The sequence below is a fragment of the Corvus kubaryi genome, unplaced genomic scaffold (assembly GCF_017639235.1).
Source record: "Corvus kubaryi isolate FWS band 111438036 unplaced genomic scaffold, C.kubaryi_AGA036_p1.0 37396, whole genome shotgun sequence".
Classification (NCBI taxonomy): domain Eukaryota; kingdom Metazoa; phylum Chordata; class Aves; order Passeriformes; family Corvidae; genus Corvus; species Corvus kubaryi.
Window position 1 is genome coordinate 30,958,911 of NW_024581135.1, and position 18,324 is coordinate 30,977,234.

At 38.4% G+C, this 18,324-nt stretch overlaps 1 protein-coding gene across 3 annotated transcripts in view; it reads left to right on the plus strand.

The window, feature by feature from the left end:
* Positions 1 to 18,324, plus strand: part of COL5A2 (collagen type V alpha 2 chain) — a 172,134-nt gene that overhangs the window by 122,431 nt on the left and 31,379 nt on the right. For all 3 annotated transcript variants that reach the window (XM_042040857.1, XM_042040855.1, XM_042040856.1), the window contains 15 exons: positions 716 to 729; positions 2,023 to 2,055; positions 2,678 to 2,710; positions 3,365 to 3,418; positions 7,016 to 7,126; positions 8,800 to 8,877; positions 10,883 to 10,927; positions 11,438 to 11,491; positions 12,099 to 12,152; positions 13,628 to 13,681; positions 14,469 to 14,522; positions 15,249 to 15,302; positions 16,350 to 16,394; positions 17,342 to 17,395; positions 18,272 to 18,316. In XM_042040857.1, coding sequence (XP_041896791.1) covers positions 716 to 729; positions 2,023 to 2,055; positions 2,678 to 2,710; positions 3,365 to 3,418; positions 7,016 to 7,126; positions 8,800 to 8,877; positions 10,883 to 10,927; positions 11,438 to 11,491; positions 12,099 to 12,152; positions 13,628 to 13,681; positions 14,469 to 14,522; positions 15,249 to 15,302; positions 16,350 to 16,394; positions 17,342 to 17,395; positions 18,272 to 18,316 — 782 coding nt within the window. The remainder of the gene's footprint in view (positions 1 to 715; positions 730 to 2,022; positions 2,056 to 2,677; positions 2,711 to 3,364; positions 3,419 to 7,015; positions 7,127 to 8,799; positions 8,878 to 10,882; positions 10,928 to 11,437; positions 11,492 to 12,098; positions 12,153 to 13,627; positions 13,682 to 14,468; positions 14,523 to 15,248; positions 15,303 to 16,349; positions 16,395 to 17,341; positions 17,396 to 18,271; positions 18,317 to 18,324) is intronic.

Here is an 18,324-nt window from a genome sequence, read left to right on the forward strand (position 1 = left end):
AGACCAAAGCAGAGACTTGTGTAATAGAGCAGTGGAGCAATATGTGGTGAGTATTAATAAAGAAATGGTGCATCCTGCTCTGTTTTGGGAGGCATTGGGCCAACACCAACAGGGTACAACCAGCAAATATAAAAGCAGTATGGATACATTGCTAAATACCTTACTGGTATTTGAGGTGTTTATAAAATATTCTTCTGAAGGATTTTTTTGGGCATGAGTGTGGCTATATGGCTCTGAATGCAGGCCCATGGTGTAGTGCAGGTGCTTTTTAAACAAGAAAAGGTCAAAAATCCCCCTGTGAGCTCTGTCTTCTGAAAGATACCATGTAATATGTTGTGGATCCATCAACAGTTATTGTTGGAGTCAGTATTAAAGCTTCCCTTGACTTTCTGTCAGTCATTAAGCCAGCATCTGACAACCCCCCACAAGATACTCTGCTTTCCTGAAGCGTTTTTCGTTATTCTGTGCAATGAGGAAAAAGGTTGAGGATCAGAGGACATTTTTGCAAAGTGTTTCGGTTCCTCACACCTGAACAAGGGAGTATGTGTGTCCCTGGGATCTCCCCCCAGCTCCCTGTAGGCAGTGCACCATCCACTCTGCATCCAGGATCAGGGATGGCTCTAGCTGCAACACCTTCACTCAACTCTTACTGTATTGTGTCTCTCAGAGTAAAACCACTAATTTCTTCTCTTTTCTCCTTTGTCCTTTCTCATAGGTAGAGGAAGAAAGGTAAGATTTCTTTTACTTTTTTTGTAATGTATTACTACTGTTAAAAGATTCCCATGTATCTCCTTGAAGCACATCACAAAAGATATATATATAAGCTCTGTTAAAAACATTTAGTTCTTTCCCTTGACCTTCCTTGGTGGCTAGGGAGATTGCAGTCCACATGAAAAAAATGCTGGGATGCAGGCAGAAATCCCGATCTTAATACAGAGAATCCCCTGGCTGAAAATCCCTGCTGTCTACATCAAAGGAATTCCAGTTTGAGTAGATCGGTTGTTTCACCTCTAGCAGTGCCACAGACTGAGGGAAGGTAGTAATAATGATGTCAGTAGATGCTGAACTGTTAAAGCTTGCAGCTGGTTTTTGTGCTGAGGCTGAGCTGCCCAGCGGGCAGGAGGTAGCACTAGGATCGTGTGTCTTTTCCCAGAGCCACGGTTCTGTGGGTAGCTCCTCTTGTGTGCAATTGAACAAAGGGAAGACTTGTTCTTACAAGAGAAGTTAAAATGCATTTCCATAAGTAGGCCTCTAAAATAGTAAGCAACTGCAAGAAATAATTGAAATTATTTTTAGATGATCAAGTACATACACTCACCAAAACTGAGTACTCTCTCTGCAGAGGTAGCTCATGGAAATAAATGGACTGTAACATCCTTATTATTACTTGATAGGCAAGGCAGGAAATTTTTTATCTTTACAAAGTCCTCTTTTTTTCCTTAAAAAACCAGTTACCACCAATAGGCCTAAGTCCACGTTATTTGCTGCAACATGTAATCATTGTCAACGCATTCAGCTCAAAGAAAAGTCAATTGTTGAATGCTGTTGTTCTTCACTCTGTAGCTATGCAATATCATTGTCTTCTGTCCCTAGGCTGCAGATGGATTCCTATGTTCATGGATTTGATGATACATATTTTAATTTAGTATCTTGAAGAAATGGAAACTGAATGCTGCCCCAGGCTCTGTATTTCACATGAATCAAATCATCCAACAACAGAACTTCAACATATTTTCTAGCACTTTCTAGTGGTTCTAGCAGAAAAGTTTCATATTTTTTTAGTTTGATTCTTCTTTCAGACAGTATGTTATGCAGCTAGAGAATAATGTTAATTTATAGCCTTCATTTAATCAGTGTCTAGTCATTAAAATAATGCGGATTATTTGTCACAGGTACTTTAATCTTGTATCGTTAGAGAAGCCTTAGTTTTTATCACAGTCACAGGGATGGTATTGGTGAAACTGGTACTGTTAATTGTACTTGTTTTCTGGCATCTGATGTTTTGGTGTCTTTTTCCTGCAGGGACAAAAAGGAGAACCTGGAGTAGTGCCACCTGTAAGTCAATATTTTCTTCATCAGCACACCCTAGAAGTGTGCATATTAGTGCTTTAAAGCAGAATTGCAGTAATGTAGTAAATACAACAGAACTGTACAGCCTAGGAATGAAAGGAATGAAATTAAGTATGCTGTTTCACGTATGTAACATTAGAAGTTCCTGTTAGTTGCATTTCGGATAAAGTTCTTCTGCCATAATCTTTATTTTTATGGTTAGGTTTTTGTGGGAGTGTAATGGTAAATTAGTATCTAGAAAGTGGTGAAATAAAATTTCATTATCTATTAATTCCTTTCTAGTGTGAAGGCAAACAGATTCAAATAATCAATAAATTAAGCCTAAACCATTGTAATTCACTTATTTATTTAATCTTTTTTAGAGTAGCAGTGATACTTCTAGGATTTCGCTCACATTGTTAATAAAAAGACTCCAAACTGGAAAAAGATAACCAGGGGAAATTTTATTTACTTTTCTTTTTCCCTTTCCCTAAAAAGCCTTTTAAATTGCTTGGTACTTTAATGTCCTACCTTGCTATTTGGTTTTCAATAACTGATTTTCTGTAGGGCAGTCATGACAAATGCAGCCATGATGTGTGGTAACTTTAATTTGTATTCCCTGCTCAAGGTTTCAGGGATACGAGGCCGTCCCGGACCAGCCGTGAGTACTTTTCGATCTTCTGCTTCTCTGATGAGGCATCTGCCACCTTCTGCCATTTCCGGTTTGTGTTGTGAGGGTGATGTGAAGGAGAACTCTTGCACGCCTCAGTGGGTATTGTCTGCAGAGCCACTGGCTTTGAGGAGGCAAGAAGGTTATGGGATGTTTTTACCAGTGTCAGGTCAGCCCATGGCAAGTGAATGGATGTGTGCTTGTAGCACATGAACGTCTGAGGCCCTTCGTGCCAGGTGGGTGCTGGGGAATGCCTCTCCAGCAGGGACCAAGCAGGAGGAGTTGCAGGATGCTTTATGCTGTGGCTGAGCAGAGAGCAGTCCTGGACTAGCTGGGAGGGTGTCTCAAACCTGTACATCTCCACATGAAGAGCCTCCAGCATTCAGAAAATCTTTGCTGAATTAACCTGTGGAGCATGTGAGAGGTGAAACCATTTTGATCTCTGCATCATGGTTCTGCTCCCTTCAGGCAATGTACAGTTGAGAAGAAATACTGAATACTTGGTGATTATAGCTGGTTTCTTCATGATGATGTAGAAAAACCCACACAAATTAATTTTCAAATAAGCATTGGATTTCATATTTGCAGAGCTTTATTAATCATTATGTAGTTTAAGAGACTTAATATTTCTGGTCTTTCTTTTAGGGACCTCCAGGCTCACAAGGTCCACGAGGAGAACGAGGACCAAAGGGAAGACCTGTAAGTTATTAAATATCTCAGAAATAAATTACCTGAACCAACCTCAAAAGATTAGATGGCTTTAAACTGTCTCTCTGTCTCCTAGAGTTACCAAAACTCCCCATATTTTCCAGGAATCAGGTAACAAACAGGAAAACATTACTATTTCATCATTCCCAGAGTAGATTGAAACCTGAATATTTTGAGAAATGGACAGAGGTTTAGCAGTAATTCCATTAAAAGCTATACTTTCTCAACAAACATTCTCAGACAGAACTGGAACATCATGCTCCCTTGATTAGAAGTCTGTGCCTGTTTGCTGGTGACTGCTGTGCAGCAGAAGCAGTGTGAGCTGTGTGGCTCAGAGCTCTTCAGAAAAGACAAAGCTCAGAAGTTAGCAGGAGTTAATATGTGACTACATTTGTTGGTATGCTGGTGAATAATGTAACCAGGATTGCTCAGTGGAAATAAAGACTTCATAAGGGAATTTCGGTGTCTGCATGTGGAGAACCACAGAAAGGCCAAAAAGGAGTGCTGAAAATACCCAAGATGACATGTTCCTTTTGAAAAAGCTAGGTCAAAGAGCAGAAGCTGCTAAAAGCAGATTTTAGAGTCGAATCATTGTAATTTCAATGTGGATATTTTCCTATCCCTCAGGAAAGAGCAAGCCAATACTGAGGTTAGGCATAGGCCTAAACCAGACTCCCTTGCCCTGTTTCCAGAGTGTGCCTGTTGTGTGTGAATGGTAATGGTGTTTTTAAAGCAGTGGAGTAAGTGTGTAGCCTCTTTGAGTTGGTTGCCAATCCACTGCTGCTCTTCAGATCTCCGTAAGAGATTTGTCTGAAGAATGAGTATCAAAATGCTTAATAGAGCTCTGGGAGTAATTGTGCAATCTTGAGGTGCATAGAGGGATCTTGACTGTGTTTTCTGAATCAGACTGTGTCTGAAGTGCTTTCCCAATATGCAGTATTGTCAATGAGACACTAAATAAATTCTGATTGCCTGCCATGCATCTTTTGTGTCTCTACAGAGTGGTGGCTACAAGCATCTAAAATCCCAAAAGGTTGTAAATACATTTGAGTCCTTTTGACACAGGTTATTATTCTGCTTTCAAGGAATAACAAAGGATTGAGAGTCAGTCAGCTCCTTTGCAAATGTTCCATTAGAGGTTCTGGTGAGCTGTGTGTATGTGAGTGTAGGTCTGAGACCAAGAGCACTGCTCTCAGAGTCACAGTGACTGCTAGTGCAGGGATTTTATTTTTACTTGTGGAAAAGAAATGTTAGCTCACACCTGCAGTTTATATTATGAAAACCCCTCATGGAGCAGGTAGCCTGGTACAGACTGCCTTTATAAAATTAATCTGGGTAAGTACATTACTGACTGGGGTTGTTACTAATGCACTAAGCACGTTTCCAAACTATTTATTTCTTCAGATTATTTTTTGTTGTTCTTTAAAGTCAGGCTCCTCCTGACTAGTGAGCAGAAGGACTCTGCCGTGGGTCTCTGCCTTCTACAAAAGCAGGACCCTTGGGTATAAAATAAATTCAGGAATATTAGCATATTTTTTTACATCAGATTTTTTGCTAGTGTAACAGTGAGAGACAGCTAGGGAATAGTGTGGCTGCATTTGCAAAATGCATCTAGGGAGGGGGAGTTTTGGAGCATGATGATATTTTAGTTGTTTACAAATGATCTTTTGAAGACAGAAAATAAACTTGGACATCCTCGGAACCATTCATATGTTTTTTCTTTCAGTGTGGATTTACACTTGATTTTACTTGCAGTAGCAGTTTCAGTAGATAGAAATTTAGGAGTGTTCTACCATGAGCTGCATTTCCCCGTTCTACCATGAGCTGCATTTATTGCAAGCAAAACCTTTGTTTCCTGACCAGCAGCAGCGATAGGCCAGAATGAGACAATTGTGTGTTTAAATGGTGCCACCTCGTGGCATTTGTGAGAATGTTTTTCCTTTTTTTTTTTTGGTTTTTTTTTTTTTTTTTTTTTTTTTTTTTTTTTTTTTTTTTTTTGTTACACTTCGCTGACCTTGAACTGGTGAAAGAAAAGGGCTCTTTTCTATACATATAAACATGTAAATACTGTAAAATTCATAAAATTAAAATCAATATTTCATTAAAAACCCACCAAACTGGTTATATACCACTAGTTACTTGCTACCTACAAATACAGACGTGCATTTTGGTGACTTTTTGGTTTTCAGGTATGTGGTTGCATTTTTGCTCTTGAAGCAGTTTGAGTTTTGGTGACTAAAAAGCAGGTCCTTTTCTAAAAAATAAATTTAAAAAGGCACTTTTTCTCTATTAGATTTTGTTAAGGTGTCTTGTTTGGGTATTAAAAATCAGCAATCCTACAAAAACTTGCTAAATTCTTTATAGGCAACTGTGGTTTTGTGGGGGTTTTTTTGTCTAATGCTTAGCTTTGTTTTCTTTTTGTTTTGAGAACAAACAAATAAGGTATCTCCATTCTTTTCCTCCTTGGGACAGTAAGCACTTTTAGGTTTGGCAGTGTATACTTGTGTTTATAATTGATATATTAAAGAATGAAGTTTTGTGCTAAAACCTTCTGTTTCCATCCAACATGCACAGACCTTCTCATTTGTTCAGAATACCATCTCTTCACAGCTCCTTTTGTGAACCATATGAGTTCAAACCATACCAGTTAAGATACAAATTCCACTGAAATGTGTTGCAGACACAGTCGTCAGCTCATGGAAATAAAAGCAATCAGTCTGATTATTAATTGTGTCTGAAAAGATGACTCAGTGAGCCAGGCTTCTAAAATTTTCTGTTTAAGGATTCTTAAAACAGAAGAGCTATTACATAGTCTAAACTTCTCTTTGCTTTGGTCAAGCATTTTATTCTAATGAAAAAAAGGAGTAGTAACAAGCACTTTAAAGTCTGTATTTCTGACTGAAGCATGTCTTTATTGGCCCCATTACTACTCATTTTGTTCCACTAATGTTTTATTACCTGCCTCCATATTTAATTTTAGTTCTTACATGAGTAAAGATGTGTGCAATTTAGGAATTTAAAGTGGGGATGAAAATGAGAGCCATAGGATGGGCTCCTAACCTATTCTGTAAATACTAGCTAGAGGTGACTTCAACACCAGATAACTTACCTTGCGTTTCTGGTATTATAACTGTGTTGAGAATTCAACAATGGTATGAACTGGCTAAACCATTCATGATGTCAAGTAGGCTGTAAAAATCCAGCATTACTCTGGAGTTTCCTAAGCTTCTGTGTGTCTTTACATTTATCTGAGCTGTACACATTTTAGAAGTAAATTAACTTTATTCCTTATGGTGTGCAAAACCAAATAGTTTTTCAGGAATAGGATACTCTAGTATGGAATGATAGGAAGCCTGAGTTTTCTAAAAGAGCTTCTGATAGAAATTACTGCAGTTTACTTATGTGTTGGATTAATGATTAATGTCAGTGCTTCTGATCTGAAGGTGGGAACAGATCTTTAGGGATGTTGTTTGTTTGAAGATCTTTCTGTAGAAATACAGATTTATCCAAAGAGGCAGGTGTTCATCAGTTATAATGATTTCAATTAATACCTTTGCACACTGTTGACATTCCTGATTTTCTTTGTAGGGTCCTCGTGGTCCTCAAGGGATTGATGGGGAACCTGGTGTCCCTGGCCAGCCTGGTGACCCTGGTCCTCCAGGGCATCCCACTCACCCGGGACCAGATGGAATAAGCAGGGTAAGTTTTACATTTGCTGTAGCTGAAAGTGAAGCGAGTGTTGGGCCAGATCCACACGATATAAATGGTATCTTGCCTTTGGTTCCGTGACTGTGCAACCCTGTGCCCATGCTTCCTCTCTCCCAGTCACGAGGGGCAGCAGCTAGTGGCACTGCAAATCCTGCCAAAAGCTGGGGCAAGCTGAATGTGAGAAACCTTGGAAAGGATGCAGCTTTCACAGCAGCTTTTAGCATCTAGAAAAGCCAAACTGCCCTAATCTAGAACCACCACGTGGGTTCTGTCACTTCCACCAGCCAAGGGATCTGAGAAATAGCACAGAGGAAATGAGCGCACCAAATTAGGAATATAGAAAAGAGAAAATGAAGAATTATAAATAGCTAATGAGAGAAACTAAAATGTGGTTGATTATACTTCTTGCTGGAATTATTCAGACCAACACTGAGAAGATTAAGAAAGAAATTGTTTGTGAAAGCAATGCTAACCAGCCATAGATACAGACAAGGTATTCGGCAAGATTTCTTTTCCTCCTCCCTCTTCTATTGGACACTAATTATAGTTGATAATTAAGTACATATTTGAATTTATTAAGTGTATTCAGTTACACATTTATTGCTGTTTTGACACCTGTTTTGACTTCTCATTTCATTGTTCCTGATGTGTTACTGGAAACAATAGAGTTACAGTGACAAAAATCTGCAATATTTGTGTTAGGCCAATGGCTTGCAACTTTGGGCAGCATTTCATGACTTAACCACATTTCCAAATAGTCCTGAATCCAGCAGACTCAGACCAAGTAAATATCTTCAGCAGACAGGAATCTCTTAGAATCACAGAAGCACCATAATGGGTGTTAGGCCATTATCCTACTTAAAATTCCACGGAAAATATGGAAGAAAGGTGTGGCTGGAAATCGAAGACATTTTTGTTTGTATTCCTGTCTCTGACGTCAGGCAATCTCTGGCCTTTAGAAAATGTGTTTGGGGACCAATCTAATGAGGAGCTAACTGTAAATGTTGGGAGATTTGAATCCACGTTTGAGCAGTTGCTCCTTCTCAGCCCCTGTAAACTCTGGCCTGCTGTGAATGAGGATCTGGCTCTGAATGAAGCAAAATAAAACTGTTGATTTCAGCTATGTACTTGCAGAACAAGGAGGGCACTGTAGTTTCTCCCTTCTCTAACTCTTTGGTCTCTGTGAATTGATAGGAACAGCAGTGCCTTTCTGCTTTGCTGGATAAGGGCAAGATACTTAAAAAGTCTAATCTGCAATCATAAAATTGGCTACATTTCTGTTTATCTTAAGATATTTCTGAACTCGAAGCATGGTAAGTGAAAAAAAAAGGAAGGAATATGGTAGTTTTGGTTTAGATTTGAAGGTCATGAAAAAAATGTAATTATTTTAATGGGAGGCTTTCCTCTTTTTAGGTTATTTTACTACTTGTTTAATATTAAAGTGGAAATAGAATAATAAGCATATCATGTATTTATGGTGTCTTTGAAGCTTTAAACACCTCAAATTTACAGGAAGGATAAATTTTGTTTTGGTGATTAAAACAAGAATTTAGTTGTTAGTACTGCAAAAACAAGGTAAATAATGAAGATGTGATTACATGGATTTTTGCCTTATAAAGCATCACAATGACTTACAGCTAAAATCACCCATCTTATTTTTCCAGCCCTTTTCAGCTCAGATGGCAGGACTGGATGAGAAATCTGGACTTGGTAGTCAGATGGGCCTGATGCCTGGTGCAGTGGTAAGACCACATTAGCCCTGTACAGTAAGAGAGGCTGGAAGTGGAGTGCATGGACAAAAACCCGAAAGCTTCCTATGCCTCTAGAACCTGGATAGAACCTCTAGAACCTCGAGTAGAGTTTTGCACAGTACCTGGGGAAAAAAGTGAAAAAACCCCCGTTTTTCTGTAAAATGGCAGCTGCTTCTCCCAGCTCTAGCCTCCCACCTCTATCCTTCTCTCCTTCTGAAATATAGCAGCTACTAACAGCAAGGCACAGGAGAAAAAAACAGCTCCTTTTGAGTTGCTGCAGAGTGACTGAAAATTGTCAGGTATAACACAAAGCAGAATAAACAAATATGTAACATCTTTTCACATGGTGACATCAAATCAGAGATTTTTTTTGTAGAAATTTAAAAACTTATTTCCAAAACCAACTCTTAAATCTATGCTTTGTTATTTGAAGACAGACTTCCTGTTTCTCCAGTGGGTCCAGTTTTTTCACTGGCATTCCTCACTATATTAGATATGCCTCACCTCATTAGATATGCTCTTTACTTTGAGTGTACTGGGGACTTTCAATGGTAACATTGAAATTTTCTACTGTCTGTGAAAGCTGTTTCACCACCCTAAGTTTTTTCTTCTGGGACTCTTGGGGTTGTTTCTTAATAATACCTCTCTTCACGTTTGATATCTTGAAAATACTGTTACCCTCTTTACCGATATTTTTTAACATCCATTCTGAAGGAAACCATCTTTTAGTGATTTTACTGCCCATGAGTTTGCCCACCTGAATCGTACCCAAGGGCCCACTGGTAGCCTTCAAAATCAGTTCCAATGCCATACAAAAGGTTCTAAAAATAATTTGATATTTTGCCTTAGGACTAACCTTTGCAATGAGTTCTTCAAAGAACTTTTCGCTGAATGTCTCTCTTCAGTGAATTTGCTTTCTGAACATAACAATGATTTGTTCCACATGTCTGTCCTACTTTGTTGCTTACATTGTTTTGCTTAATCCTTTCACTCAGTTTGTCTCAAGATATTGCATGTCTTGTACTGCCTCCTCTCTTGTCATTCTCAAATATGGTTAATTTTAATGTTAATATATCTATGGCCTTGCACAAAATCTGCTAAAGTCAGCTGGCACTCACTTGTGGTTTTTGGATCGATTCACCATGTTACGTGACATCCTTTTTTTCTTCTCTTGTAAACTGCGTAACTGACAGCTGAAACATTGTTTTGTTTCTAATGTTCATTAGCTTTTTTTTTAAATGGCCCATTGCTAGCTCTTCTACATTTGCTTTGTAAAAATTATTAAAAATTAATGAATTTTAAAAGACATAAATCTTGAATTTCTGTCAAAATGAATGGTTGTCTGTTACAGCTATTTTTGTATTCCTAGAACCAAGATAATGACTTTCAAACAAGAGAATGTTTATTTCATGTTACAAGTTACAATTAGATTTGAGATTTTTCCGAAAAGTCCCATATGACACTTTCTAAGGGACAATCTGAGTTTTGTGTAACAAACCACAATGATTTGGAAAGCTCTTTTGGTGGTTCATATGATATACTTAAACACATCCTTTCATTACTGCTTTTCAGCTCATGACTGAGAAGAACAAGATGAATTTATTTTGTCAGTGATTCCATTATGGGATTCATCTGAGTAATGAGATTCCCTTCAAGTGAAGACTATTCCCCCCAACTCTTATTTTGTTACTACATTTTTTTTGTGGAGCTAGACAGACAGTTTGGTTATTCTGATTCCAGAGACTGTGAGGTTGCAGAAAGCAGCCAAGTCCATATTTTCAGCTGCTAATGAAATTATGCTCCTGTGGCTTTTGGACTTTGAAGATTTCATTCAACATGCATTTGTATTTCATAATGCCAGTTTTGAGTAAAAGCCTTTCTGAGGTTTGACTGTAGAAATGCTCATGGTCACTATCAGGCCATTTTGCTCTTTCTAGTGTGAATGTTACTTGGGAAAGGTTGTTTTCCAGTGTGTAACAAGTTGTGTATTCAACAGGGTCCAGTTGGTCCACGAGGTCCTCAGGGTCTCCAAGGAAAACAAGTGAGTGCTTCACCTCAGGGGATTTAATTGGCCAGAGCTGAAGGCAAAGCTCGTAGTGATTGGGGTTTGTACGTCTCTGGGGCAGTGTCCCTCCTCAGTGACTTGTGGCTGAATGCACCTTCATCCAGAAGGGGAATTTAAACAAGGGCTCTGCTCCACATGGACTCTATACACAAGAATTGGCTCCAAAAGAACAGTTTATTAGATCTTTAACAGGGTTTTAACCCAACACATTTTTTAATGAGTGAGCAGCAAAGAAAATGGAGACCGTTCTGGTTTTGTTATTGGCATGGTGTTAAGTTTCCAGTGGCATTTGTGTATGGCACAGGATTTATCTACAGCTTGAGGGGTTTTAGTATCCAACTTTCACTCATGTGGAAATGTGAACTGGTTCTGAATTAGAATCCAGACTCTCGCATGGGCTGTGATTTTCCTGGTCATGGATTTTAATTTATATCCTTATAATTGCTTTTGGAATTTGTAACTGTATTAATCTTTGGTTAATTTTAGGGTGGTGCTGGCCCCACAGGCCCACCTGGTGAACCTGGGGATCCAGGACCAATGGTAAGACCAATAAATGCAAACATTTCTACAATAGAATTGCAAATATGCTATACTTTTTTATTTTAGAACAGAATTTTTGTCATGTTGCTTTAGCTGAAACTATTAAGTAACTTCAGTGAAGAGTTGTGGTGTTCAAAGCTTGTTGTCCTGGATCTGTGAATTTGAATTGTTTTGAATGTGAATAGCAAGAATTATATTATGAACAGTCATTGTTTTCCAGCACAGGCCTGAGGATGATTAGGCACTGGTAAAACCATACCTGATAGTGTACGCTTACACAAAGGGTGATAAGACTATTTTTTTTTGAGGCAACAAAATGATTCAAAAGTAAAAGCAAGAACCAGAGATTTGAAGCAACAGCAACTGTGATTTTTAATGTTCTGGTTTTTTTTCCTGAAGAATTTATCCTATAATTTCTTATAACATAATGCAGATTTTCTAGGGTCAGGATGGTTAAAAGAGCACCGCAAAATTAAGCAAGTGTGCTTGGGCGTAAAATCTTCCTTTTTCTACATCTTTTTTTCGTAAAACCAGACTTTGAAATGGAGCAAATAGATATTTTAGTGATGGCTAAACTGACTTCTCAACAAATATATTTATTTTGTAGGGGCCAGTTGGCTCTCGTGGACCAGAGGGACCTCCAGGCAAACCTGGTGAAGATGTAAGTTTGTTATTCTTTGTATCTTGTTTTATTTTTAATAAAACAAACATTGGCATCTGTGAGACAGTGACTAACTAGCAGATGTGCCTGTTCTAACTCCTATTGTCTGCTTACTTTGCTTTGTAATTGTACTCCTCATTAAATCCACTGTCACAACTGTGAATCTTGGCAACCATTTTCCAACCCCTCCTTTCTTTTCCTTACATGTCATCATCATACCTAAAGTCTAAGCACCAACTATGCTATTTCTTGCCTCAGTAAGTTCTTAACTGAGATATCTTTCTTGAAATCAAACATAATAATAAATCACAGTTACAGGGGTCAGCTGGAGGCATCTCGTGTCTTTTGGGATCACATGTTGGGGTAGAAGAGCTGTAGTGGCAGCATACATGTGTGTCTGGACAAGATTTTAATATTTAATTTCTTTAAAAAATTGATAATTGATATTCTTAACAGATTTTTTTTTCTCTATCCATGTATGCACACATATATATGTAAAATGTATGTTTTATACATGTTACATGAGTGTATATGTACTGCACGACAGCCTAAGACCTTACTGGTCGATGTATATTATTTGTTTGCAAATCACATTAAATCCATCTGAACTGTAATTTATAACTTGGAAATTAATTAGAAAACTGCAGATGACATTTTAGTATGGAAATTAATTGTGTAATAGCTACTTTCCCATTAAACTGTACAAAAAGTTTTAAGAGTCCTTGGCAACAGTTAACTCTCAGCACAGGGAAGTCAAATCTTGACACTGTTCTAAGAACTTCTTCCATTTCCATTGTTTGGGTGTCTTTAATTGCATTTATGAAACACTTTGCCTTTTCTTTGACCTGCAATTATTTTTCTGAAGCCTTTCATTTTCCTACTACCCAGCGTCCTGGGTGTATTTGAACTGATTGATGCATGTAAAGGACTGTTTGGCTGTGACTCTGAAGGGCTTTGACTAATCTTCAAAATATACTTGTTTGGTTCAGACTGACTGTATTGTTTTTCCTATTGCATTACAGAGAAAATAGTCACTGTCCTAGAATGAAATGATACACATTTTAAAACTTTTGAATGGAAGGAGAGTAAAAAGCTACAACGCAAGTAGTTTTAGATTGCTGTGGGAAATAACAGCAATTTGATGCTCTGTGGGAAGATGACAGTAGGTTGCCTCATTAATTTCCATCAGGGAAACCAGGTGACAGCACCATCTCCTCATGGCTGGGATGCATTGTAGGCTCAGCCTTCAGCTTTCCCAGTCCTCAGTTAAAAACCCTTCATAAGTTAATGTGTCTAATGCACATTTGCTAGGCATGTGTGCAGTTGGTTTATGTTACTGACACTGTTTACAGCAAAGAGAGGATGCGTAATACTGATGTGAATGTCCTCATTTGTTTGAATGGAAGAATGATACAAAAAGTCCATTTTCATATTTCCTGTTTTAACATGTTCCTTTTTTCCCCCTCCTTCCTTAGGGTGAACCTGGCAGGCCAGGACAATCCGGTGAGCCTGGATTTCCAGGATCTCCAGTAAGACCGTGATTATTTACATTTTAGCAAAATAATCATATGTCGTCATATGATACTGGTTTCTTATCGCTTCATCCTCATGTGACTCATCTGTTTTGCTTTTAATTATGAGTGCAAAGTTTTGCCATTCAGTATCTGCAGTCCTTGTCTTAGCTTGCTCTTTGGCTCCAGATTGGTGTTTGCTTTGTTGCTGAGAGGATAACTTGTTATCTGAGATCTTTGTTCTAAATTCATATGACCAATATTCTGACACAAGGCACTTATCTCCCTTCCATTAGCCTTTCCAGAGAAACTTGGTAGGAAGCTAAGTGAAAGAGAGCTTTGGTTTAATTGCTAAATGTGTTTTAGTAGCAGTGGCTTATCATGTTTCTGGACTGGCATATTCTGAAAGAACAGGTACAGTGTGCAGTTCTGAGTTTCTGTTTTGTTTTAAATGATTGTTCTGAGTTTTGATCTCAGCTTAATTAATGTTTCTCCATATTAACCCTCAAAACTTGACCTGCTGCTCCTCTTATTTCATTGCTTCTGTTGAAAGTTGAAGTTTGATCACACAGCAATGTAAATGATAAAGCTTTTAATGTCAGTGAAGATGTTAATAATGCTGAGACTAACTTCAAGGCTGTATAATCTGTGACCTGTTCAAATGTTGTGCCTCACTATGATGAAGGTGAAGGAGTGTTAGCAATATTAGTATTACTGCTGCTGCCCTTGTCCCTGTTAGCACCATTATTGCTCGGTTTATCTGCAGAATCAGGATTGGATTTGTTTTTTTCTTTTTCCTACCTAGGGCCCTCGAGGCTTTCCTGGTGCTCCTGGTCTCCCAGGTCTCAAGGGTCACCGGGTAAGAGACAAGGTTTTCCCTCTGTGTATAGATGATATTTCCTGGCAGCTTCAGAATGAAGTTTTTTCTTTGTATCTGTGCAGAATTTGCCTACACTAGAGATGAGGCAGCTGTAGCAGAATTACTGACATTTGAGAGAAAGAGGGCCTTGCAGAAAATCAGCACTATTCCCCTTTAAGCTGACCTCTGTATTACATGCTCCAGTGCTTTCTTCATTCTATTTTCAAATGTTCTGGGAATCTGGAAGGAGTTTGCATGAGCCCTGCCAAGCTTCAGGAGGCGCAAACCTGACAGTTCTCTCACTTCGTTGGCAAGTCTTGTATTAGGGTGGGGAACTTGAGAGGTGGATATGTTTGCAACATGGAGTGATTACAAATTACCAACTTTTCTGGCCAGAATTTTACTTCAGGGAGGAATAAATACGTTTCCTATGGCTCAGAGCCTCCTCCTTGTTGTTTTAGGATTTTTTAAAAAAACTTTCTTGTTTTAAAAAGGAAACCAAATCCAAGGAAATGTACCTTGTACAAATGGTTTCCATTTAGGAAATGTTTAAAAACTTTATTCCATCTGTTTTTTTCTTCTTTATCTTTTTTTTCTTTTCTTACTCTTACCACCTCAGATCCATTTTTAATCCTTTAGTATCAAGTTACTTTAACAATAATAGTAGGAATGTTCTCTGTATGTACATCTATAAATACAATTTCTTCATATTTTTATAACTTACAGGGATTGAAAGGACTTGACGGTCCAAAAGGTGAAATTGGAGCAGCTGGAGCAAAGGTATTTTCATGGCCCAAACAACTAAATGGTTAAGCATGTTTTCTGTCATACCAAAATCATGAAAGGCAGGAGATCTTTCAAACACAGCTTTGCACCCTCCCTGACCTTTGTATGGGGAGGGAGTTCAGTAGTGCCAGTCCCAACTTCAGCTGGGGCTGCTTTAGGCCTGTAAGGGATCACTGGCTGAGCTGAGTGCTCCATTTGTGACACATATGTGATACTGAAGACAGCAGAGTCTGTTAACAAAGGGCCCTTGCACTTCTTGCAATTCTCTACTTGAACAGTTCGTGGTTCTGTTGGCTCTTTGTGACCAAGTTGAACATTTTTTAATATAATCAAATAAAGCAATGCATAACTAAAACCTGATTCTCCTCTTTCAAATTATGAGAGATTGGCATAAAAGAATTAGGCATTGGAGAGGAGAGAGGGGATATATTCTATGAAACTGTCTATTTTATTAGTGTATTCTCTTAGAATTTTTGATCCCCACTGGCACTGCACCACTCTTACAACTTTAGATCAAAGCAGTGGTAATACAGGATAGCCAGCTGGAGTCAATCCTTTCAAGATAGGTTAAAAGATGTTTTAAAAGAGCATACTTTTTTCAAGCTTTTTCGCTTTCATCAGTACTGATACTGAAACATTTTTGGCCTAACATAGGTGATAATTGAATGTGGGACAGAACTATTCCTTTAGATTAAAAAGATAGTAAATGAAGTGAATCTTCCAAAATCTGAATTTAAATGTGAGATCAGTAGTTAAGGAGAGTTTATGTAAGAAAACATTTCTTTCCCGAGATTGCCTACCACTTTCGGTGGAGGCAGCAACAGCAGCAGTCTTGGCAGAGAACGCATAAACACTGAGAACACATTGACATTGCATTTCCATCAGCATGGGGAACAGTGTCCTTGCCATGTGTGATGCACACAGGTACCTGTGCAGATCTGCCCCCACGGTCCAACATAAGCATGGACGACAGGGATGAGATGTGACTCTATTTTCCTTTCACCTTTTTCTCTAATTGTGTCATTTTGCTTCCTTTTCTAGGGAGAGTCCGGACCAACGGGAGCCATGGGTCCAACAGGTCCTCTAGTGAGTGTCACATGCACTGGGTGTTGCAGAAGTGATTGCAAATATTATTGCCAGTGGGAATTTCAGGGGTTTGGTACCTGTATTTGAACTCATGGAGCTGAACTTTCTCTTCATGAAGGCTTAATTTTCTATTACTCTGACAGTGAATTTGGTCCACTGTAAGCTGTTACTGCCCTGCATTCACAGACATAGGTAATAATGATAAGTCAGAAGGCTCAACAGAGACTTGGCTGCAGGTGTGGTGCTTGTTTCCCAACTCATGTAAGTGTAGGGTGATAGTTTTTGCTTTTTTACAAGTTGATGCCTCATATAGAGTGATTTCAACATAAGAAAAACTGGCTTAGGTTGCTCTGAGATAGAACTGGAGTAATTTAGATCAGGAGTAAACTAGGTAAGAAAACCATGGACAGAGGGTTTTGGAGGTTATGGTGAGGATAAGTATGCATGACCTGGAAGTGAAATGGAGAAACTTTTTCTTAGAGTAATCTTCATTCAGATGTGGTTTTGGACGACTGAATATGTGTGAGTAGTGTTACATGACAAAAATTGACTCTTGGCAGTGCTTTTGGAAGTAAAGCCTCTTTCTGATATCAGATAAGGGCATCTTTCTGTGAAGCATTATGTTGTGTGTAGAATGTGATACCCCTGAAGTGGAATCTAATTTGTGAATGAGATTTAGTGAAGGAAGTTGCATTATTGTCACTGGTGAGAAAATACAGAATTAATTCTAGTGTGTTTAAAACTGGAAATACTGTTGGAATGCAAAAAGAGAAATTACAGTTTATTAAGTTTCCACTTGTGAGGCTGTAAGGATTTAGATGAGCTGCTACTTCTTTTCTGCTATAGGACAAGATAAGCTACACCTGCAGGAGTGAAAAAAACCAACCCTTTTTATTGTTCTGACATGAAGACCTCCTAAATGAAGCACTTTTTTTTCTTTCTTCAAGGGACCTAGGGGAATGCCAGGAGAAAGAGGACGAATTGGACCACAGGGTGCCCCTGTAAGTAGCATCTTCCTTCTCTCTTGTAATTCTTCTCCTGTTTTACTTAAATTTAAATCCCTGAGCCTAAAAGTGTTTGTTAATGTGACTTGCTACTCACTTGTGTGGTGAGTTCTGCTGTAGCTTAAGAAAGTTAGGTCTTAGCAGTTTGTGGGGTGAGATCTTTGCTATAAATTTTAGAAGTTAAAAACAGTTTTAAAATGAGAATGGTTACTATATGGTAATTCCTTATAGCAGAGCTGCCCATGAGTCCAAATACCCTCACAGCACAATTTTCTGGGCTATAAAAATGTCTTCTGTGTTTCTGTGGAATTTCTTGAGAGAGGTTCTTTTCAGAAAAAATTATTTAACTGGAAATAATATGTTGCAATTTTGTCTGGAAAAAGGTTTAAAATGAATGTTTAGATGCAGCCTTTCCATTCAGATTTCAATTTAGATGAAATCTAAAAATTTAAATCCAGATAATAAGGCTATCTTCTTAAAAAAAATTTGACTTTCAGCAAAAAGAGAGATTATCCTTGACATGAGATCACATTTGAGTTAGAACTTTCATCCTGCTGCTTTTATGTCCAGTGTCAAGTATTGTTTTTCTGGCATTTCTCCCTATGACTTTCCTATGCTCCACTTGTGTCATGTGCCCTATACAATGACACTCTCAGAATATCGTCCTTTCTGAAAATAGAGAAATCCATTAACTCAAATGGGAGCATAATTTCTTCCAGACGTTTTCCATGACAGTGTTTGGAGGAATTTGCAATCCAGCATTTCTTCAATCACTTTAGTATATATGGCTTTATCACAAATGCTGACGACACATAATTAAAAAAGTAGGTCGAGGTCTTACAAATAGTCTGTGTTTTCTGTTTTCATGTCTAGGGTGGACGTGGCCAGCATGGTATGCCTGGGAAGCCAGGCCCAATGGTAAGGGA